A 23,466-nucleotide genomic window follows, 5' to 3' on the forward strand; every position below is an offset into this window, starting at 1 on the left:
GGATTGGCATAACCTTTTGGGGCGGATAGTTCAAATTAGACTGGTGTCACTCCAGACCCACCTTTGACCCCGGAAACTTAACTTCTGCAGGATCCAGAAGAAGGCTTTTGCATTTTTAGTTTATTATTATGTATCTTTACTTTTACTCCGTGTCTGCGCGATGACCCGAGATTCATATCACATTGTAGCTGCCAAAAAGTGACTGTCTGCCAAAAGGTGATTTCCGGTATTTACCAAAAACTTTCCGTATTTAAACTGCTGTAGAGGACTTGTTGTCCTATATGCGAAATATATGTCAAATGTGTCACAAACATCATTACTGTCACAAGGTAGAAGCACTTTTTTTTGGTGAAGAGGATTTTATATATCTTATATATATATATATATATATATATATATATATATATATATATATATATATATATATATATATATAGTTAAAATTACATAAAAACACGTTTTTTAAAAGTGTGATCTGGCCAAGAAGGTACCTGAAATTGCAACAAATATAAGAATAGTTCTGTAAACATATTTTAAGTTAACAAAAAAGACCAGATTGGTTATAATGTGGGTACAATAACTAAGATTCATAAAGATACTTAAAAAAAAAAACAGGTAACTTTTAAATTTGTATATAGACCCTTTGTAAATCCTGTTCACTGAAGTCTATTTACCAATATACGTGAAGACATTACACATACACAACACATGGAAACATTGGAAATCAGTTATTGGCAGCCGATCACTTTTTGGCACACATCGGTCTGCTAATTTGAAGCGTCCTCCTGTTCTCCGCAAAGGTAACGTTTGCGCTGCGTTGCGCAAATGAGAAGCGTGTGTTCTCTTTGCACAGTCCTCTGCACAATCCCTGAAGTTAATTCTGTAGAGTGAGTCGTGGGTTCACGTTTCGCCACAGCTTTGTAAACTTAGATCATGTGGGGTCACGGAGAGGTTGGGGCGGCCCTGTAGCCGTGCGTCAAGTCTCCACAGATCAGTTACAATGTAATGGCAAAGGAATGTCGCTCGGTCCTGGATATTCCACGGAGCTTTGGGTCTAATTAGAACCAATTTGAGAATTGGATGTCATTTCATCTTTTTCGAAAACACTGTCTTTTCACAAGCATATGGCTACTGTTGAACTTGTTTGTCTAAAAACATAGAATATACAGTTATTTATAGTTTTAAATAATGCTTATCTGTTTGCTCTCACAGGATTCAAAGTTTTTGTTGTGTTTTTATTTGACAAAGTAAAAATAATGCTGTAAAAAGTTCAAGTGGAATTTACAGATAATTAAATGGCTGGTTAACACACACACTTTTATCACACATACGCACTCACTGAGTCTCTGCCCTCCACCACCCTCAGTCTGCTGCGAATCCCAGGTTCCCTGTGGTGTACCCATGTTGAAGGCCCTGCTGTTAGTGATCCTGATTGGGCCTCACAGGAGGAGATTCCGGCCTGCCATTGACCCACACTTCTCTATGTTTCCACCCATCTCTCAGATCATCAGAGGCAGCCGTCTCCTCCTGCCTGTCGAACAGCCTGCTTGCATAAGGCTCCTGATTGTCAGATGGAAGGGGGGAATGAATCTACTACAGGTTTTTCAAAATCACTAGCAGGTCTTGCCTGAGTAGTCTGCCCTGACGTTTTTCTGGCTTGGTGACTGTCAAAACATCCCCCCCCATATGCATTCATACCCCTCCTTCTCCTTCTCCTTAGAAAGCCCGTGGCTCACAGGCTGTTCTCCTCTTCAAAGTAAAACTTCTCTGCCATGTGGTCTGCGTTGAATGCCTGTGTTGACGGCTGCCCGGTTTTTATGAACTCCTCATAGGGATCCTTTTTTTCTTCGTCGCTGTCTATGAAGCATTTAAAAAGTGTCATGGCGAGGAAAGAGTAGAAGAACATTACAAACAGGATATAGAAGTGAGCGTTGTCATAGGTCTCTCTAGAACTGGAGGTGGAGACGGTGGTAGCTGGACCGATGTTGGAGAGAGAGCTTACTGTGGTGTTGGAAACGGTCCCACTGAACTGGCGCTCGCTGATGTTTGTCCCAGTGTCATCGAGAATCTGCTTGCATCTGCTTAAAAGAGAAAGCAGGAGGGTCCGGTTCATGGTCTTCATTTTCAAATCAGCAGCAGGAAAGAGGCTCAGCAAGAATCACAATAAAGCAAAAGACACAGGGAGGAAAGAGAACTAAAGGGGATAGTGAATGGCGAGTGTTAGAGGCAGTCACTCGCCGCTTTAGGAAAGGCATGCCGTGAGTCTCCCACCCACTCTTGTGGAGACTTGATAAGGTGGTGTTTCAGATATTAAGAAGCCCACTTCTTTCCTTTTGCAGCCATAACGTGCACAACTGCACTCGTATTTTTTTTAATGATTTCTGTGAAGATGTCATTTTGACCAGAAATTCATCAGAGTCCTTATAAGAATCCCCCCCCCCCCTTATTTTTTTTCAGAAATAACCTTTTCTTTTCTCTTTTTGTAGCTCATCCTCTTTGTACTATTTCCTTCTCTTTCAATTTGGGGGTTGGATGCTGCAGAGACACTTGGATTGTTGTCAGCTCCGGTCAAGTAGTCTACTCATTTCAAAGAGTGTTGGGGTCAGAGGTTAAGTTGTCTCCAGTGTGTTGCAGCTTGACTGACACTGAGCTCCAAAGCAAACCCTTTGGCTTTTTCACTGGCTGTGTCTTACAAGTTGAACACTTGCACACAAAAAAAAAAAAAAAGTTTGGAGAGAGCAAAGAAAACAGTGAAATTAAATCTTTCCTTGATCTTATCACGTTTGACACAAATACTCAGCACAAACAAATTTAAACACACATCTCAACACACGAAGTACTGAAAACACATTAAAGCACTAAACAAACGTCCGTGTTTTTCATTGATGCTCGTGTTCTCATTTTAGACATGTACCGTGAATGACGTGGACAGCTGCACAGCTGAGCTCAGAGAAACAAAAAGGGCAGGTAAAGTTGTAGCCTTTTAAAGAATGTACCAACTGGCTTGTTTTGGTGTGTGTGTGTGTGTGTGTGTGTGTGTGTGTGTGTGTGTGTGTGTGTGTGTGTGTGTGTGTGTGTGTGTGTGTGTGTTTCTGTTTAGTGGTGATAGCCAAAAGTCTTCCAAACCATCTATAGCCATGTGACTGACTAATGCCCCACTCTGTGCTTTTATAATTTACTGCAGCTCTGCTTTAGTCATTAAAGGGTGTGAAGGAGTGTTTATAAAAGGAGATATATTTAGGATTTAGTGATCCAGAAATGCACCCCACCTTTAAAAAGCAGGTAGGAAACAGCAAAGAAGGAAACTATGAAACACTATGAAAAAACTTTTAGTCCCTCCAAGGTGCTTTACGCCATCAGATTCTTTTTAACCTTCTTCTTACCATCTTTAGAGGTCTCCCTCCCCAAATTTATTCTCTGTAAAGGTAGTAAAATTCTGGGGGCTGATTTATTCATATATTATTCTGTTGTAGATAGGTGCAGATAAACAGTTTATCCATGCCTATGTTTTTAAATGCATTCCACAAATTACACAATTCAGTGTTACAACTGTCCACTTTTATGCGTTTATTATAAATAGTAAATAGTGCTATATTTTACACAAAATGTTTTTACCAACAAAACAGTTTTACGCCATTGTAAATGAAGAGTGTAAAAAGAGAAAAAAAAACATAACAAATGAGCATTATGTAAGACTTACTGAAGCACTTACATGTGCTTGTACAGGAGGACGTACAGAAAAGACACATGAAGACTAAATAAATAGGAAATGGAAGTAATATTTGCAAGTTCCTTATAAAAAGAAAAACTAATTAAACACATGCAAAAGCAAAAATTAACTGTCAAACTGAATAATGTATTCACTGGCAGAGAATTTGTTTTCTTTTTTTTTTTGGCTTAATGACATCACAACTATTATTTTCTATCATTCATCGCTTGATGACTTCCCCTGATTGCTCAGTGCATACAACCCAAAATGAATGACATTACAAAGACAGAGTGTGTTTTTGAGGTTATAACTGGGGAACATTTGATGCACGTTCATTTACATTACATGAGGTATGACTGTATTGCACTTTCTTTGGGTTGCAGCGGATTCACAATGACTCCACGTGGCTTCAGTTCATGTGTTCTTGCTGGTTTTCCCGGTGTAGTCACACGTTGATCGCCAAAGAGTTACTTAATTTACAGTTAATATCATTTTCCATAACACGGTTTTGATGAAGACATTCTTAGAAGAGCAAAAGTTCTTATGAAGTCTACCTTAGCTTGCATCTCTGCTACATGTTTAAAAAATAAAAATACTAAAAGGTCTTGAGTGGAATTACTTCCCATATCCCCGCCCTCCTACTTTTCCTCTTGAAGCATGGTGAATGATCAGCGCTTGGTTCTTGGAGCATGACATGACACACAAGCAAAGCAAGTGTCGGGTAACAAGAGCGACCGCGCCTTTAGTTCTGATTATCCCAGACAACTACCTTCATCTGCATCACTTCACCTTCATCTCAGAACGTTCACTTCTTGCCAAAGGAGAATGTCTGAATCGCTTTAGCCCCCACACTATGTCTTGCTGTCCTGGGGAAGTTTCCAGAGGCAGCGGCTGGTGGTGTTTTCAGGGACAAATGTCAGCGAGGCCTGGCAAACCTCTTCTTCACGCCACCTTGGGAGCTTCAAATAATAAAAGGCACCTAAGGGGAACATAAAAAGTTTATTTTTCTTTGTTTATTTTATTTTATTTACTTACAACAGAAAATCTCATGGAGGTTTAAGTGTGAAATGGGCAGTTAAATGTGAGACGTGATGTTGGTAGGGAGGGATGGTGAGAGCAGGTGAGAAAGAAATCTGGGACCCTTTGGTAAACTTCGGAATGAGAAGCTTTGAGAAAGCTCTGAGAATAAGTCTGGACATAGTTTGTACTTGGTGAGGTTGGTTATACTGCCCCGAGACAGAGACTTAGCCTGGATCTCTGGCACTGCTTCACTGATCAATAACAACTCTAAATCTGACCTCCAGTGGGACACATGGTTCTAATCCGGACCTGCCAAGGGCCATAATCACCCCCTGTTAAAAAGCCTCTTACCCGGCTTTTATGCAGATACACGTACACGCCTGCGCACACATAGACACACATCCATTTGCCCCCCCTCCCAGCTACATATGAGTCCCTCCCAGGACTGACTAAATTAATGACATCAAGATGTTGCCACTGATGGGCCAGTCAACATTTTGGTAGTGTACTTCAGATCAGCCCTAACAGCAGACCGCACACTCCACTCTGGCCTGTCAAACGCACTTCGAGACACGAGTCCTTTCATTTTGGCGGCGATCTTTGTTACACGGGGGTCATTACATGGCTAGGTGAGCTAGACTGAGGATTTGATGGGCAAGCTCATCATACGCAGGGGTCACGAAAGGACAGTGAGTGAAAACGTGTGTGCTGGGATAAGCTTCGGGCCACGTGGATAGTCGGATGATGGTAATGTAAACTGAGGTAACCGCGCTGCAAGCATTCCCTAAAGTTTAATGTAATTTCAGCGCGGTGCTGGGCGATTTGAGAAGCTCACTCATCAGAAGGGTCTGCGCAATTAAAGCAGAGGTTATGGTTTAGGCCTTTAAAAAAACCTAAATCAGGTTGGAAGTCGGTATGAATTAGTGTTTTTGTTACAATATTATAACAAAAATTTAAAAAAAAAATTACATTGTACCTTGCTCTGACTGTACTGTCCATACTGGTAGGAAGGGTGGTGGTCCACATAGGCTGAGGAGGAGTAGGAGGGCGGGCAGTAAGACTGAGTGCTAGGCAGGGCAGGCATGCTGGTCAGGCCTGGTAGAGCCTCCAGGCGCTGGGAACCATGACAGCTAGCAGCCATACCACCATTGGGCTCCAGGCTCCCAGTCAATGGGGAAAGGGCAAAGTCACTCTGGGACTGATGTGGTACTCCACCTGGATTCAATAGGCCCATCACCTGAAGGCAGACAGAGGAAGACTTGATTGTTTAGAACAGGAACTGGATTTAATTGAAGAGATTTTCTACTTACACCGTGACCTTCAAAATAAAATATATTGCAAAGTAAATTTTGAAAAATCCCAAGGCAGTATCATACACTCATTTTATCCACTCCACACAGGTGGGCTGAAGTGTAAGCGCTCCTTCTCTCCCCCCCTGTTCACTGTCATAAATACATTATTACTAGCTTCCGTCACACATATGGTTCTCTTTATTCGGAATAGGAAGCTAACAGTGGCCAAAGCTTTAGCCCACTAGTGGAATCTGCTATAGTTCTTATGTCGTATTTGCAGAAGCAGGTTAATAAAAATATTGGAGTATTTTTCTCTCACTGTTTACAGTAGCGAACTCGTAGCATTTCCTCGAAATTAAACCAACAAAAAAAGAAAGTGTCTAAATTTGCTCAGTGTTAATTTTAAAAACAAAAATGCTGAGAACGTGATGTTTATTTTTGCTTAAATTCTGCCTAAAAAAAGAAGCAAATTTCACTTTCACGCTTTCACTTTCCCTTAATCATCTCACTTTCTCTTGAGACAAAAACCACAGTGTCCTTGTGAGGGCGAAGAGGTCAAAGGTTAGGTGGGATTGAGGGGCGGGGTGTGTTTGCATATGTGTCTGAGCGCTACATCTCCTACAAGCGTGCAGCAGTAGGTGTTTGCGTGCGCACGTGTATGTGTATTAGCAGTTTTTTGCTCCGATGTCAGGGATGTAGGGGTATCAATGATCCATCGGGAACAGCTGCACAAAAGGTTTGCGTGAGAGGCAAAGTGAAGTCATTAAAATGTCTAAAAATGGACAAAAAGGGAGAACAAGAATTACAGTCCGTGTAGGAGGACGCAGAGCTGAAGCCAAAAGCAAAATGAGGAACTGTCTAACTGAAAAGAAAAAGATAAGAATGAGTAGCGCCAAGTGGTTTAAAAAACAAAGGCTTTCACAGCGGACAGTCAGTTGGCGCACACACGCACATGTACGCTACAGAGGCAGCTTCGAGGGTGGCCGTGGCTCAGGTGATAAAAAGTGCAGTCTTCTAGTGGCATGGTTGCCAGTTTGATCCCCAGCTTATCAACATACTGGACAAGACACTGAACTCCATTTAATTCAAATGGCAGGCCAGCACCTTGTTTTCCACCCTTGCTGTATGAGTCCTTTGTCAATCAGAAATGCACTGCGATGCATTTAATTGAACTTAGTTAAGATTAAGCTGCTATATTAGTTCAAACTATTTAATTTCTTCAGTTATTTTTACTTTTTTTTTTTTCCCCTTTAGTATTTAGTTTCCAGTTGTGCAGTCTAAATATTTTTGAACACTCAAGGCTGATATCTCAACTTCTGTTTACGTAGATTTCAAACAATACAATTCAGTCACGTATTAGTAATTAAGAAGTTTTATTTTTTAGTTAATATCTGATTAATAATGAATGAAACTAGGCCTTGCATGTCGCAGTACCTTCAGCCTTAAAGCTATTATGTCTTTGGCCATGTCATATCATTTGTATTGTAATGTAGCCCAGAAAAAAGAAAAAAAAATTAGATGACAAATTTCACACCCATCGTTCTTCGCTGTATGAAAAGTTTGGATGGATTTCTCACTGTTGGTATTCATTTACACTCTCACATCCCTCTCCCCTGTTCCTACCAAATTGCAGCTTAATATCCAATGAATACTTAATCTTAGATATTCCCCATGCATGAATCTATGAATTGTATTTAAGGATTCCTTGATTGTGTCTTCATCCAGTTTTGTTCTTGTGAGTCTTTCATGTTCTCTGGTCTGTTATTGTAAAAGAGATTTTGTTCTCAGACTGCCTGATTAAATTAAAATATTTTTTTGGTCCTTTTTTTTTTAAGATTTTTCCCCACGTGGTGTTTCTTTACAAAATAAAACATATAGTACACATGATTGTGTTGAAATGCATGCACCATGTGTGTGCAAAGGTTAGTTTGCATTGTATTTGCATGGCTCTCTGTCTGATCTAGGTGCTCATGCCCTCTCTGTCTGCAACTGAAACAGCATCAGGTCCTGGTAGTATGTGTCTGTTTTGAGGTTGTTCCGGAGATTAGGACTCAGGGGGGTGCAAATCCTGGCCGCTTGCTTCCTTGGTGAGAAAGGATTGCTTTGGTATGCACCAGATCAGCAGCGAGACACAGGAGAAAGGGAAACCATTGGCGTGAACACTACTCCCAAAGCAGAGCTAACTGTTCAGACAAGAATATCACCTATCTAAAGTAAACCTTATCCATATCAAAACTCCACGGTCCTCTCAGGTGGCCATATCTGGAGTTGAATGAAACCCCGAAACTTCTGAAGAATCCAGTAGAGTAGATCAGATATTATAGACAAATTTGGAGGTCAGATAAATTGATAAATCCAGCAAGGATTTGATACAAATTTGACCAAGCTACGTAGCTATATGACGAAACTGAAGAAGTAAAGTTTTCTGAGTGCAGAGAGGTCTTGAGGTATTAACTATCAATGTCATAGAATTTAATAAATTCTCATTTTCTCTGCCTTATTAAGTTAAAATCGGGAAATTAATTCTATCCTCATCTGAAATCGAGAAAAACGCATTGTAATGTACATTCAAACAGCTGCAATGGATACATAAATTAAAACAAATTAGCCAACAAAGTGAGTCATTTACATAAATTACACACCTTGTTACGAAGGGCTAGATTACTTCATTCCAATCAATTAAGACACTGGAACATTCAGTGATTGCAATTCCAGACTGAGAAAACATTCGAGGCATGCCGTCCGATTTGCAAGATGAGATGTCCGTTTAAATGCAGAGCGGCCCACTAAGGTTAATGTTGAAACCATCCATGAGGCCACAGCACCTTTGGCCTCTTTATTGGAGTTAAAGTCCATTGGTGACCCTGTGGGTGCAGGAAACTCAGCCCACAAGCATGAGCTCAGTTACAGGAAGGCTGCTACCAGCAAGCTTGCGTACCATTTACAAATTATGAGTTAGCAGACATGGCCAACTTTGAATGCATTTAAAACCAGATGTTTCAGATGTTTGCCAAAGTGGTCAGCTATAGCTTCAGCCACAATGGTGCCACCTACTGCTTTCTAACTGCACCTCAGTGGCCACAACAAAGCTCTTCTTCTTTTTTCTCGGTATATACATCCTCAGGCATTCACAAAGTAAGAAACCTGCCCGGAGCTGTTTTTTTATCTGAGCCTAACAGGAGTCTGAGATTCTCTCTCATGGGAATTAAGACTCAGCATGCATTGCATGTGAGCCCGCCACCCTTTGTGGCGGTTAAAAGCTCGTTTTACGCCTGTTAGTCTATCTTCTGAGCTGGTAGGGAGCCACTGATGGACACTGATGACTGTGTAATCGACCATAATTGTCTTTTCAGTTTTGATTTGTGTCATCATCCGACATCCGTACATCCTTCCTCACGTCTGGTCCTTTCTGCCCCTCCAAAGACTGACGTTTGCCACATTTTAAATTCATCAAGCTACTCGTCGGAATAAACAAAAATGAAAAGCTACCGAGTTCTTTAGCCTAACAAGGTGTCATCTGTGTCGCTGCAAAGCTGTCTACGAGGCCACACACAGAAGTGCGAGTGCTCGTGTGTCATTATTCCAACATATGGTGGACTTCTCGAACCGCAGCGAAGGACTGCTTCTTTTTTTTTTGTTATGTGTGGATAGGTGTGTGCTTGTATTTCAGTCTAATTAATGTTTGTTTATGCAGAAGTACAATAACTTGGCAATAAATGTATTGCTGTGTATTTTAACAACAGATTGGCAGACTGACCTGCGGTGAGAGGCTGTTGCTGATGGTCGGGTTGACGGCGTTGGTGTGTCCTGCTGGGGCCACAAAGTTTTCTGAATATCCTGAGAAGCCGTGTCGACCAGAAGACAGGCAGTACGCAGAGCTCCCATCCTGGGAACTGGCTGAGGAGCTGAGCCCACTCTGGTGCACAGAGGTGGGTGGTAGAGGCTGCGGTCGGTGGACTGTGCTGGGCTGCTCAGAAGCTGCTGGATAAAATTAGATGAAACATTTTATTTAAAATCCCATGATTCTTATAAAAACACAAACATGTGCGATAAGAAGAAATCTGCAAAATTATTACTCAGGTATGCTCAGATTTGTTCAGCTATGCTCACCTTGAGCTATAGAAGTCTGAGGGTAGGGGCTGTCTGACAGTTGATAGGGTTGTAAACCTGGCATAGCTGATGGGGGGAAACCACCAGGGATGAGGTGGTTAAACGCCATCAGTTGATTAGCCCCTGCTTGCTTCCTCCACCGGGCTCTTCGGTTACTGAACCACACCTGAGAGAGTAACATAGGCAAGTGTTTATTTTTCTCCTAACCCAATAGGGTTTGCCATCAGGCCAGTGAAGGTATATGTGCACATGCGAGGCCAGTCAGTGTGATTACAGGGAGCTGAACTGACAGAGATCTTAACATTTGTAAAGTGAAGCGAAATGACACACATTACTGCTTTGTGTTGTTACGGTTGTTAAACCCTATATTAGGAAACCGTCTTAAACAAGCGTCTATTTTGTGATATTTGATGATCTTAACATAGCCCTTTTTGAGGAGTTTGCCAAAAATAGGACACTGTTTTCACACACGGTGGCTGTAGTGAATCTGCATTTTGTCTGTCTGCATGTGCAGGGGCAAAGGGTCAAGGGTTTTTAGAGGAACACATGTCTAATAGCTGTGAGGAATGCGTGGCAACATCTCAAGACTATTTAATGCCCATGTGACACACGGTCATGACGGACTGACACAGTGCTATACTGTCAAGATTCAGGTCTCCAAAACGTTTGTGTGCGTGGGTCTAACCTGAACTCGAGCCTCGGTGAGTTTGGCCCGCTGAGCCAGCTCCTCTCGCGTATAGATGTCAGGGTAGTGCGTGCGTTCGAAAGCCCTCTCCAGCTCCTCCAGCTGTTCTGCCGTGAAGGTAGTCCGACTCCGACGCTGCTTCCTCTTCAAAGGCAGACCCGGCTCGGAGTCCACATCGGAGCCCTCGTCTGAGTGACTGGCTGGGATCAGGAAACAAACTCTGTGTTAATTCGATATTCAGAGGAGTCAGGCTGACACAGAATGAAACACTGTAGTAAATACTAAGCTGGGGTACAATAGCAGGATCTGATACAATAGATTGTGCTGAGTGCAACACATGGTGCAGAGCCACTTTAGATTGTATCCTCCTGCTCCCTTAAACTCCTCAGTGGTTCCTGAGGGGATCAAAAGCCAGAGGCTGCTTGAGCATGGATTAAAGAGGACTACATCTCTCTGGGGTATCCATTCCCTGGGACACTGTGTCTCTTCCAGTCTTAGCCATGCTGTGTCCTATGCCGATAGGGTCCCATAGTGAAAGGCAGTCAGCCTTTTGCAGGTGCTTCTTAATCTGTTTGTTCAGTTGAGGGCAGGAGAGAGCAACTGGGTAACTGGGAGACAGCCATTGGGACCTAATTCAGCAGAAGAAGGGAATCATTGAATGCTTGAGACCATAGACAACCATTTCTGAATTTTGAGGGGGAGGTTGCCCATCTATTAAATAATGATTAAGCTCCACAAACTAGCGTGACAGTCTTCCATTGTCCACCATTACGTGTGTGCAATCCCCCCCATCATTCTCACTCATATGCACACTCACAAACATGCATCTGCTGCGCCTGAGCTACGGGTTTTCACTCGGTGAATGTAGACTGTGACAATGTGTCAAAAACAGATGGAAATAAGACAGAGTTGGAATCCACTTCCAAATCCACCCCAGAGGGACCCCTTAAGGCTCATGAGGAGGGTTCACTGCACCTTTTCGACACTCAAACTATGCAGCAAACACCTCTACGCAGAGGGAGACGAAATAAGTGGCTCAAAACCAGACGGACAGGTGTAAGCAGCAGAAAGGCTTCAGCAGAAGACCGAAGCTTGGCTATTTCCCCCCAGACAGACAGACATTCTCCCTCTGCCCTTCAGATTTAAAGCTTTAATTAAAAAGTGCCAAGTCAGACAACAAGGAGGGGGTGGGGGCTAGAGGCAGAGATCTCCCCTCGCCTCTGGAGTCTCTGGAGCCAAGCAGGAAATGTTTGTGCTGGTTGCCAGTGTGTGTCTGACCAGGCATTACACACGGATTTGGCCTGAGGGAATGCTGCTGTGATAAGGACCGCCAGCACACAAGATTCTGATGCTGAGAAGAGCTCTTTATTACATTTGGACTGAGGGTGCCACGTAGGTGTATAGGCTCATCAGAGATTGGTTGGATGCTTCAATAGGTTTGGAAAGTGCAACTCTGAGCATGGGCTGTTTTTTGTGTTGTTTTTTTCCAGGTAAAAGTTTGGCCTGAGACGCACTGAAGCACATTTTATATGTAAAATACATGTCCGACACAAAGAGAGACTTCGGATTAAAGTAAAACTTTGCTTATAAAAGCAAACTTATTTTGTATTTCTCTGTGCATTTTTTATAAATCAGCAACTTGAGAAGAGTACATCTCAAGATGAGGAAGCGAGCACAGCTATATCCAGTGCCATTACCATTTTAATAATGGGCGAACAGAGAAGGAAAGAAAAAAAAAGACAATGAATGACGGCAAAGAAACGCAAAAAATTCTTGAGGGAGGGAAGGCGAACTCATAAAACTTCTCAGAGGAGAAAGCTCCCCATTGGCATTGTATATCATGTTAACTACAAGGTTGGGGGTGGATCTCTTCGCCTGCACCCTTTTACCTTTTATTTCTGTCTTTCCTTCTCCTTTCCCTCCCTGTTTTTTATTATTAGTAACTACTAAGAAAACAGTCCGTCACAGAGTGTCCTTAATGGTAAATGACAGTGTTGCTTTTGTCATCCTCTAGCGTGCTCTCTCTCTTTTTCTCTCTTCCTCTCTCACTGTCTTTCTTTTTTTTTGTGGGGGGGGGGGGGGGGGGGGGGGGGGGGGTGTTATGTGGCCAGGCCTTTGTATCTTTGCAGGGAAAAGCCTGTGGCAGGGCTCTATTGGACCGATTACCACGCTCCATCTGTAGGAGCCATCAGGGACGCCCGGGCCCGCATTCAGGGGCCTGTCACCTGCCCAGCAGGGGAGTGGAGGGGGGCTGAAGGGTGAGATGGGGGCTGTAGAGCCAGGGGCTGAGTGGGGGAATGAAGAGTGGGAGGGAGAAAGGGAGGGGGGGGCACAAAGGAGTCTGGAGAAGGGCTACTGAGGGCTGTGGAGGGGCACAGCAGGGGAGCACCCCTTCATCCCCTCCCTCCATGGCCTGAGGGGCACAAAGTTGGGGGATGGGGAGTTGAAGGGTTGAGATGGTGAGGAGATGGGAGGCTGAAGGCACCTGAAGAAGATGATGGGGAAGGCGTGCTGGGTGCCAAGCTAAGGCAAATTGGGGTGCTGGTTATTCTTTAGGACCTGTCCCTTAAATCTCATCAATTTACTTCACTGCTCTTGTCTTCTGCTCTCCCATCATTGCATCTGCATCTTTGACTTTTTTATTTTTAAAACACTTTCCTGCACTGACATCAGTTTTTAAGGCATGCTGATGCAGAAGCAGGCTCGTTCCCACACATTCCCTGCAACAAAACGACAGAAGAGGATACTAACCGCACAAAGGAAGGCCTCGACCTCCTTACTTAAACACCCAAATCAAATTTTACGCTGGAGCTAAAGCACCGGGGAGCTGAAAATACTCCATTTGCTCCTCACAGTTTGGCTCTGGCTCTGACGGGCGTCCTAACAGAAAGATAGATTATTATCCCACAAGCGGAAATTGAGGTTGCTGAAGAATAATCCACGAAACAGTTGTTTCAAAAGAGAGCAAGATGTAGTATAATAAACTAATAAGAAGCTAGTTCAGATAGCAGAACAGATATGACTGTGTTTATCGCAGTTTAGGGAGCTCAACAAGTGAATTCAACAGGTTCCTTTCCCTGATCAGAAATTCAAGACTAAAAATTAAAAAAAAAAAACAAGTGTATTCACAGACGAGCGTGCAGGCAGATAAAATGCAAAGGGCAAGGACAGTGCCGCAGACCCACCATGCAAGATAAACCCAACCACATATTGATCGAGAGAGGAGACTGACAGGCAGGGAAGATAAACTCCAGAGGGTCACAGATGTGAACTTGGGGAATGTCCAGTTCCATTAGCTTCACCTGCAGCAGGAGTGCCTCAAACAAGCCAAAAAAAAACCAAGAGAGGGTTTCGACTGTTAGGAATAAAGGCTGCTCTTGTGTATTGCAGAAACTACCTCGGCCAGGGCTTGCCTTGCCAAGCATTCACCCCCCCTCCACTTACCCTTTCAAGAGATGTTAATATGAAGAGACACTGTGCTCATACGTGCATATAAATTTACACACATGCACTTTGAAACGAGAAACAAACCAAAGAGGTGGAGAGAGAAGTGTGAGAGAGACTCGAAGTACATACTGAAGGAAGGAATAAAGTAAGAAATCAAAAAAGATGAGAAAGTCTCAAATGAAGAGGGAAACGAGGGGATGAGGAAACACAGAGGAAAGAGAAAGCGAAGCAGAGCATATGTGGCAGTTTATAGTCTCATCTTGATAGGGGCTGGCTTAGCCCTTCCTCCAGGGGCTGTTAATAGAGAAGGTAATTGAGCTGGTGACATGTGTTCGCAACACAAAACAAAGGGCAGAAGAGATAAATGAACTAGCTATTTGCCCAAGGAAGTAGATGTGGCCCTTTCAGGCCACAGAGCACAGTGCGAGTGGGCCACTGAATAAAATAGTGGCATGCCACATAGAGCCAGAGCGAGCAGATGCACTGAGGGAAAGAATGGTTAACTGACAGCTTATGGGCTCAGCTGGGTTAACAGTTAAGGGGGAAATGGGAGTGAGTGGGCTGCTCACTTGACTTGCTAAAGAGCCCCCAGGAACCCGCAGCTGCCTGGGAAAAAAAAAGGAGGGGGGAAGAAAAAGTGAGAAATGATGATGTGATGGACATAGAAAAAAAATGGAGCGAATAAGCCGAGGAGGTTAGCACTTAACGGACAAAGAAATAGCAGCAATATGAAGTTGAAAGATGTATCTCTGTCTAATATCGGTGAGGGTGACAAAAAAAGCACAAATGGCCCTGCGTGGCTATTATGTGTGCCCAGTGTGCGGTGGTTATTATTTAGTTCCACCGCAGTGCAGTTAGGTGACAGTTTCACGGTGGCATTTCCACCCTCGGGGCACGGACAAAGCAACTGCAAAGAACCCACGCAGGGCTGCAGCAACAGGCCAGTCTGCCGCACGTTCCAGTCACACAGAGACCAACCAGCAGAGCTCCCCATCAGCTCTGCCCTGTTAGGCAAAACAGACACCCGAACCAATTACCTGACGCAGGACAGCCGGAATATGGTTCTCGGATGCAGGAAAGATGTACGTGTTACAAAAAGAAGGTTATTTGTGCGTCATGGATCCTTCGGTGTAACATCCTGATACTGGTCTGTCCGTTGACAGCTTTTCCCAAACATTATTATAACCTCCTTTCCTGGGCCTGATAGTTTTAACAGTGAAGTGACCCCAGGTTAGCCCCTGACCTTTTCACACACACACAGCACCGCAGCGGAGTCAGCCTCGCCACTGACCCTGCAACAAAACTGCACAGATACTCAGAGGGAGAAACCACCAACACATTCCACACTTTAATTTTTCAGACCCTACAAATGTCTATGATTTATTTATTTATTTTTACTTAAATGGTAGGAAATAAGCTGGAAACTAGAACACACATTTCTTTACTTAAAAAAAAATTGTTGCCTTCCTTGTTCAGAGTGAGAAAAAGAAATAAATCAAAACAGCAGCAGAGTTGTGTTGGCACGTCCGTAACGTGCAATGTGCAACTGCTTCACAAAACCTGAGGCTAAACAAAGTTAAGTGATTGACAACGCTGTCTGGCTTTACTCAATTAACTATCCCATTGTGGCTCTTCTTTGGAGAGTCCCCTCGCTCCCGACCCTTTTCTCTCCTCGCTCCTTTATCCTCCCCATCACAGACTTTTGCTTGGCTAATACTTCCAAGAAAATAGAGGGCTCTTTTTCTACTGGGGCTCCTCTCCTTGACCTTCTATTGCTCATTGCTTCTTTTTCAGTAACTTCACAGTGTCTTTGGGGTTAGTGGGGAGAATGCAGAGAGTACATCAGCGCCGAGGGGCCGGCTCAGGGCAGGACCCCAGCCCATTACTTCAAAGTTGGCCTGCATTCATTAATTGTCCTTTGAATTAATATTGGAGGATCACAATGTGGGTGCCAACAGAGAAAGAGGCTTTAATGAAGCATAGAGTCTGCATTCAGTTGCAGATCAGCCAGTGTGGATTTTTTCCATTCTTTTTTGGAGCAGGAGAGAGCGTTGAGAGTGGTGCCGACTAGCAAAATGTGAAAGTGCTGAGTATTTAAAGTAGAGTAGAAGGGCAAAGAAGTATCTATCCACCCATCCATCTATGAATTTTGGGCCATTTTCCCAGCAGTCTAACAGGATAAATAAGCATCATAAGCACTCTCAACACAGGAAAACACAGAGTGAGCCCCACATATAAATTTTTCCATTATCCAGCCCTGAGAGGAAAATGGAAATGTGGCTATAGCAGACATTCCTCTGGCCTTCTGTCTCCTGTCTCCTCCAAACCTCTAGTCGCATGTTCTACAAAATCTCTCTCTCTGTTTACAGTTAAGGGTTATTGCTATGTTGCCTGGATGCCTCTGCTCCCTGTGTGTGCCCGAAATGTTATCTGTTTATATACTTAGATGCCTCATGAGAGCCTAAGTTATGAAACTTGAAAATTGGATTAAAGAGCCTGTATGTAGCCGGCTACGTGCGGAAGTTTGTTATTGCAATAGCTTCTCCTTTGTTGGCGGTTCAGACCAACCTATATTACATACGCATTTCTGACCGCTATAAAAATACGGCACAGGCCCGAACGCAGTTGCAGACTTTCTGCTCTCCTCGCTCTCCAAATTTCCCCCTCATTCAAAAGCCATGCCAAAATCACAGGGAGCCAGTAACCCAGTTTATTTACACAAACAAAGTCCTACTCAGCTCCTTTGACAAAAGCAGCTAAATCTTTCATGTTTTGTCAGCACTTGATTCCTCCTGTCCCTCTGGCTATTTGCCTGCCTCTGGACAATAGAGGCAGGAGAATGGCAGCAGATTGTTGGAATGCACCTCAATGAAACCAATTATTACATGTTGACTGCGTTCACCATGGCAGATTTGAAAGAACTGAGCTCATTCATTTTGGCACCACGGGACTCCCTTTTTAAAGAAAAGTTATCCCTTTGACTGTTTGTATTTCTGAGCTTTCTTCCCCCCCGCCTCCTCCTTCTTCTTCTTCTTTCTGCCTTTCACCCCACTGCCATAAATGGATCCTGCAAGACTTGCTGCTCTAGCTTCGATGACTTTGGTTACTTTAATTAATTGTATGACGCTAAAGGCTAAAGTGCTAAGAGTATGGAGGAAAGGATGCTATCAATTAACACATCCCAAGAACAAGAACAGCATTGCACAATTCAGTGTTCCTGTAAATATCACACACCCAAGATACAATGAGTTGCTTGACTGCTTTATTAACAAATATATATACGTATATATAAATTGTAAACCAACTTGCTCAACCGTACGCGCTGTTTAAACTTTGACAAGTCTACTTTCACTTATGCAGCAAATGGAATTATCAAACCCTTTCCCACAATGTTCCAGCCACTCACCAATGCCATTGGCCTTCCCGATATACTTTAACCCACAAACCTTAGCAGTCCTTTTTTTCCCAGACAAATAAATCTAAATGAGTCAGCTTTGATCTTAGCACTTAAGGAAAGCCAACAATAGTGGTAGAAGAGAAAGGGGCAGAGAGCAACAGGCTTCTCTCTACCACAACAATAGCCTCTACAAACACCTACTTAATCAATATTTGGCCAGAAGACACTCTCTCAGTCCCCAAACCACCCTTTTCACATTCTAATGAAGTCTCATAAAAGAGGGGGGAAAGAAGAAAAACTCAACTACTTCCACAAAGAGACAAGAATGAAATTGTACTTTTCTCAATAGAGAAATGTGCTTTAAAGATGATTGTGTGTAGGATGTCACCTATTTGGTGGAGAGAGAGAGAAAGGAGAAAGTTCTATTTATTTGTTTATTTCGTTCTGACAATTAAAACTATTCCTAAAAATCATTCAAATTACATTTTAAACATATTTGTCTCCCTATTACCTGTTACACGTTTTTCTGTGTCCTTTCTAACAGACTGCTCAAAGTTTAGTTTAACTAAACAACTATCTCTTCGGCTTGGGGCGATGAAGCAAATCAGGGTCAAGAAGAAATTATGCGTATGAAATCATAATTTGCTGGTGTATCCATCTACGATCAGAATCTAATCGGATTTTTATTTTGTATCCCCCCCCCCCCTCCCCTCCCCTTACAAATGAGTTGAAGAAGTTTAACAAGCAAGCTGGCCTGATCAATACTGTGGATGTTCCTCGTCTGGTGGAGGGAAGTGCCCACAGTCACTCCATTAAATGTATGCGCCCTAGGCGGAAAGGAAAGGGGCGGACTTTTTCTGGGATGAAAGTGGAGAGAAATAAAAGGGTTCGGGTTTAATCTAGTGAAGAGTGAAGAGTTTCCCTGCGCTCGCTCGCTGAAGGCGTCATGCTCGCTGCGCAGACAAAAAGCGGCGATAAAAGCTCCGTGCGCAACAGTAACGGAACCGTTCGATTTGACTGGCGTGAATTTAACACATCTCCACATTTCACAAAACCGCGAGGCTTTTGTGAGCTGCGGAATGCGTTAACTCAATGTTAATTTTATTTTCCCCTCTTAGAAGAATTCCCGTCTGGTAAAATAGAACAAGAGTTCGCATTTCAACAGAAATATATTAGGAAAATCTGCATTACTTAGGCTAAAACAGCAGAATAATTGCTCTTCGTGTAGCAACTATAAATTCAATCACGTCTCCAATAGCAACAGTTTCATTTCAGTCCTCAACAGGTCGAAAATCAACAGGTGATTGTCTGATTCTGGTTTCTTCCCTTTTTTTCCCCTTTGATGTGATTTGTTCTGGAAACACTGACGAAATCCTCCAAACTGGCACTTTTTTGGAGGAGTCTATAAACCAGGTCGCACTGGGCCTGTTGGTGTCCCTGAATAATTCATCGCTCATTGCGGGTTCATAATGTCTTCTCCCGGCCTTTTGTCAGCGCAGCTTTTTTTTCTCCTCCTCCCTTTCTTTCCCTATTTTGAAAGAGCCTGGCATTTTATTGTACACCACTGAGCCGCTCACTGGAGTTTGGCTTTTTTGTGCGTCATACCGAGGTGTGACTCTAAATGGACTCGCGATGCTTTGTGCTCAGAAGTTCATTCGCAGTGTCCGATTAAGTGTTTAAAAAAAGAAAAAAAAATCTCAGGCCTGGGAGTTACACAAATGTTTGATTCTGAAAAAACTATTTGTTTAACTCTCACAAGTGTAGGCGCATGCGTGAGCACTTGAGATTCTAAAAATTCAAACATTTCCAGAAAGTAATATCGAAATTATTATTATTGTTATTTATTTTCTTTCTGATACAAACAAACGGCAAAGCACAAGCGGATTTCACCAGCCTGAAAAGCCTTGCTCATAAGCTACAGACAACAAAACCGACCACACACAATTAAACATTTAAAAGCCATAAACAACCAGATCTTACTTTTCTACTCAAATTCGTTTCTTAATTTTTTTTCTTTTTCAACATTCTCCTGGACAGTAACATGAGCACACAGCGCATTGAAATCATAAATGAAGAACTTACATCGGTCTCCCAGAATGCCATCGATGCTGTGTTTCGTCCGTGGCTCGTTTTCCTCCATCGCCCTCTTCACGACTTCTTCATCCTCCTCCTCATCCTCACCAGCTCCACCGAATTTGGAGCGCATGACGCGGCTGATGGCGCTCACTGAGTCAGACGGAAAAGTTCGGATAAGTTACAGAAAGAAAGAAAAAAGTAAAATCATTCTTTAAAAAAAAATACTTCATTAACAAATAATTAACAAAAAATGTTCATAATCCCTTACACCAACACATTTTGCGCTCGTTTTTGTTGATTAAAATGATCCCACCACTTTTAAGCGGGGAAAATGAAATTATTTTTCCACATCGTTCCTTCCGGTTATAGTTACAATATTTTATAATTGTCTGTACCTGAGGGGACGTTGTTTCTGTCGCAGATTCCATCTTTCAGTAGTTTGTCCCTAATTTCCCAGCTGAACATTCCCGGGTTTTCTCTCTTATACTCTTCGATTTTCTTGTCAACCTCTGGAGAAGCGGTTTGCTTCGGTGGGAAAAGGGAGAAATCATATTTTAAATAAGGGGATATATATATATATATATATATATATATATATATATATATATATATATATATATCTCGAGTTTAATACTTGGAATGCAACACAACTTAAAATGCCTTTTACTTAAATACAGGAGATTTGTATTTTCATATCTACATATTACTGAATGTCTGAATGTCTAAAAAAGAAATTTTAATATCAGCTGTTGAATTTTTTAATAACGATTGCAAATTTCCAGATTATTAAATCTGTGAGTTTAACAACAGTGAAGATTTTTATTTTGACGGGAATGTGTTGTCTGAGCGTGTTCTGAAAAGCTTTGCTGAAATAACCTTTGGACACTGGCTCTTGAATAATAATCAGACACAACATCAGCCGTCCCGTCTCTCACCTTCGGCTTGCTGCCTCCGATGGCCCCCGGCCTGATAGAACCCGTCTCCTGGTACCGGCAGAGAATTTTGGAGACGCAGCCGTGGGACACCCGCAGCTGACGGGAGATGACGCACGGCCGGATACCGTGATGGGCCATCTCCACTATTTTATGTCGAATGTGGTTGGGAAGAGGTCTGCCGTTTATGAAGACACCACCGAGCTGGTTGACCCGACCCTGTCCTAACGGAGTCGAGACTATAGACAACAAGGGGTTTAGTTTGTGAAACACCTGAAAACTAGACAACTTGCCTCTTATCTTTTCAGCAAAACACTTTGGAAACTGTATATGTATAAAATAAATAAATAAATAAACAAACAACAACTCCTCACAACTCTCATGTGACAGGCTATGTTGGAATAAGAGCAGTGAAAAAGCATATATAAAATATATATTGGCCAGCTGGACAATTGTGTTATTAAACACATCGTTTTTTAAAGGTTACATTTAGACACAAAAACTGCACTTATGCTTAAATAGTAGGCATAAAATAGACATGAAATATTACAAATTCAAAACCAATCACCATATAGCGCAGTCAGACTTTCTCTCCAGTAACAGACATTTAAAGTCAAGTTTTTGTTTTTTGTTTTGTTTATTTGTTTGTTTTGGTTTTTTTACAGTTTTAAAGATTTTTCGCAGTCACGTTTTCCACCTTTGCTCAAGTTTTTTTGCTTTAAGTTGAAGTTTAGTTTTAGATGTGCGAGCAGTAGCAGCTGGATGTGGTTTCTTACCTTCTAGAGAGTATCCTCCTCGCGGGTAGTTCTGATGGGGAGTCGGTCTCATCATCCTCGGTAAACCTCCTGCAAGTGCTGTCATGTTTCCTGACTTTCTGTCAGGTCGCTTCACACGTTTAACGTAGCTACCTTGGTAGATTTTAATCCAACAAGACGCTCCTTCTTTTGTTAGTTTAGACGCCCTCTTTGCAGTCGCCGGCCGTCTCCTATTCGTTGAGTAACAGGTTGCCTCGACCGCAGCGCACCGAATTCCTCATAAGAGTTACTGGTTGCTTTCCGGTGATCGATGTGAGCTGAGGGGTGAGTTTAAATCAAAGTGCTAGTTGCCCTGGCAGTCCTGCGGGGACTATGAAGATGCTGTGCGAGGATGGATTGAAGTCAAACATTTTATCTGTGCTCGCTGTCCCCTCTGACTCTACCGCGCGCATGCTGATTGGTCAAAGATCCGGACGTTCAGGGCCAGGGGAGCTGTGTGATTGGGCGTCGGGCCCTCTCTTGTCTTTGGACTGACCTCACGAGGTCAGCTTGTCACGTCACAAGCTTCTGTGCGTGAAACTTCTCACAGCGAGCGCCACTCTTAACAAAACAAATTCAGCAGATCTGTTCGATTAATAGTTTTTTCCTGGCTCTGCTGAGATGATGATGCCACTGCTGGGCCTCAAATGAACAGCGCGAGCCGATTAGCCTACAGAAGCAGCACGACTGCGGTTAGATTTTACAAATCTGACGACTTTTTTTTTTTTTGAAGTCATCTAAGTTTTCTGCTACCTTGAGAGTTCGCAATGAGTACTTTAAAATCAAATCAGCCCACAGTATATTAACACAGTTAATCATAACCTTATTTCAGCAAAAAACACATTTTTTATACATATAGATATTTTTATGGACATTTTCTTTGTGTTGTTGTTATTATAGAAGGGAGGGGTCTAGTTGTTTTTTTTTATCTTTTTCTATGAGTTTCTTCACACACACCGTAATAAGCTCTAATAAGTAATAAGTTATCATGTAATCGTTGCACTAATTTAACAATGAATGCAGCGCGGAGCAGTGTAACACATCCGTGCAAATGCTCCATTAGGGACACCCTGAGCCACATGATGGATCACTTGATTTTTCTAAAGCTTGAGTTGTTGTTGTTGTTTTTAAAATAATTACAATAAATGGCGATTTTATTATTTTTTATTTTATTTTTTCTGTTCCCCTCAGGAATACGTTTATACATTGGGTGACTGAGCTTATGGGACACCTCAGTCTGCTGAATTGAATGACTGATTGGTCAAAACATCATAACTTACATTTTCTGTGCAATGCAGTGATCACCGTTATATTTGTGAATATTTACCTAAACATGATGATGATCCCGAGGAGCACTGTGAAAATCTCAACTAAATGAAATTAATTTAATTTAATAATAAACTTATTTATTTATTTATTGACTGTTAAATGGAGAAACAATGGATGGGAGCACAGAGATTGTTGTATCGTTATTTCACTTACATCCCAACTTGGTGCAATCTTTCTGGTCTTTTCACTCCCACAGCATGTGGCTCAACATATCTTTACTCACTCTATAAGACCCTGTGTTAAAAAAAAATCCAATGGACACAGAACATGTGGAAACATTATACGTCCATAAAAGCAGAATGGGGGAGATAGAAAGTTATTATACTAAAGTTCGACTATCATGAAAAGGATATTGGATCTACCATGTCAAATCAATTAGAGGGGTAAGCTGAGTCAGAAATGTGCTGTGGTGGTGGCAGCAGCGGTGAACCTAATGCATCAAAAATATAGAACAAAATGAACCCAAAACTAAATAACATGTAGCATTTACTTGGCAGATACACAGCCAGAGTCTTTTGAGGCTATATTTTGGAATCAAACACATTAATGAAACTCAATAACCTTCTATGTCTCCACTAAAGATAAAGTTAGTATAGCTGCCTAATAACCTATAGGCAGTTTTGTTCTTGGCCGATAAGGCCCTCTGCTGAACCACAGCACTGAAAAAAATCTCCT

General features: G+C 42.4%; 1 protein-coding gene across 2 annotated transcripts; it reads right to left on the bottom strand.

The window, feature by feature from the left end:
- Positions 1 to 503: 503 nt before the first annotated feature.
- On the bottom strand, positions 504 to 21,890 carry pax3a (paired box 3a). Of its 2 annotated transcripts, none has more exons than XM_085142086.1 (9): positions 21,445 to 21,890; positions 20,672 to 20,907; positions 20,132 to 20,261; positions 19,743 to 19,886; positions 10,817 to 11,016; positions 10,132 to 10,297; positions 9,779 to 9,999; positions 5,706 to 5,966; positions 504 to 4,688 (listed from the first exon to the last, which is right to left on the bottom strand). In XM_085142086.1, the coding sequence occupies exons 1-9, from the start codon at positions 21,527 to 21,529 to the stop codon at positions 4,671 to 4,673; spliced, it is 1,461 nt and encodes a 486-aa protein (XP_084998212.1). In that variant the 5' UTR covers positions 21,530 to 21,890; the 3' UTR covers positions 504 to 4,670. The 2 variants fall into 2 exon arrangements, with proteins under 2 accessions (XP_084998212.1, XP_084998211.1); XM_085142085.1 differs by having other exon boundaries at positions 9,779 to 10,002.
- Positions 21,891 to 23,466: the final 1,576 nt, after the last annotated feature.

The sequence above is a fragment of the Neolamprologus multifasciatus genome, chromosome 18 (genome assembly GCF_963576455.1).
Source record: "Neolamprologus multifasciatus chromosome 18, fNeoMul1.2, whole genome shotgun sequence".
In the NCBI taxonomy this organism is placed as follows: domain Eukaryota; kingdom Metazoa; phylum Chordata; class Actinopteri; order Cichliformes; family Cichlidae; genus Neolamprologus; species Neolamprologus multifasciatus.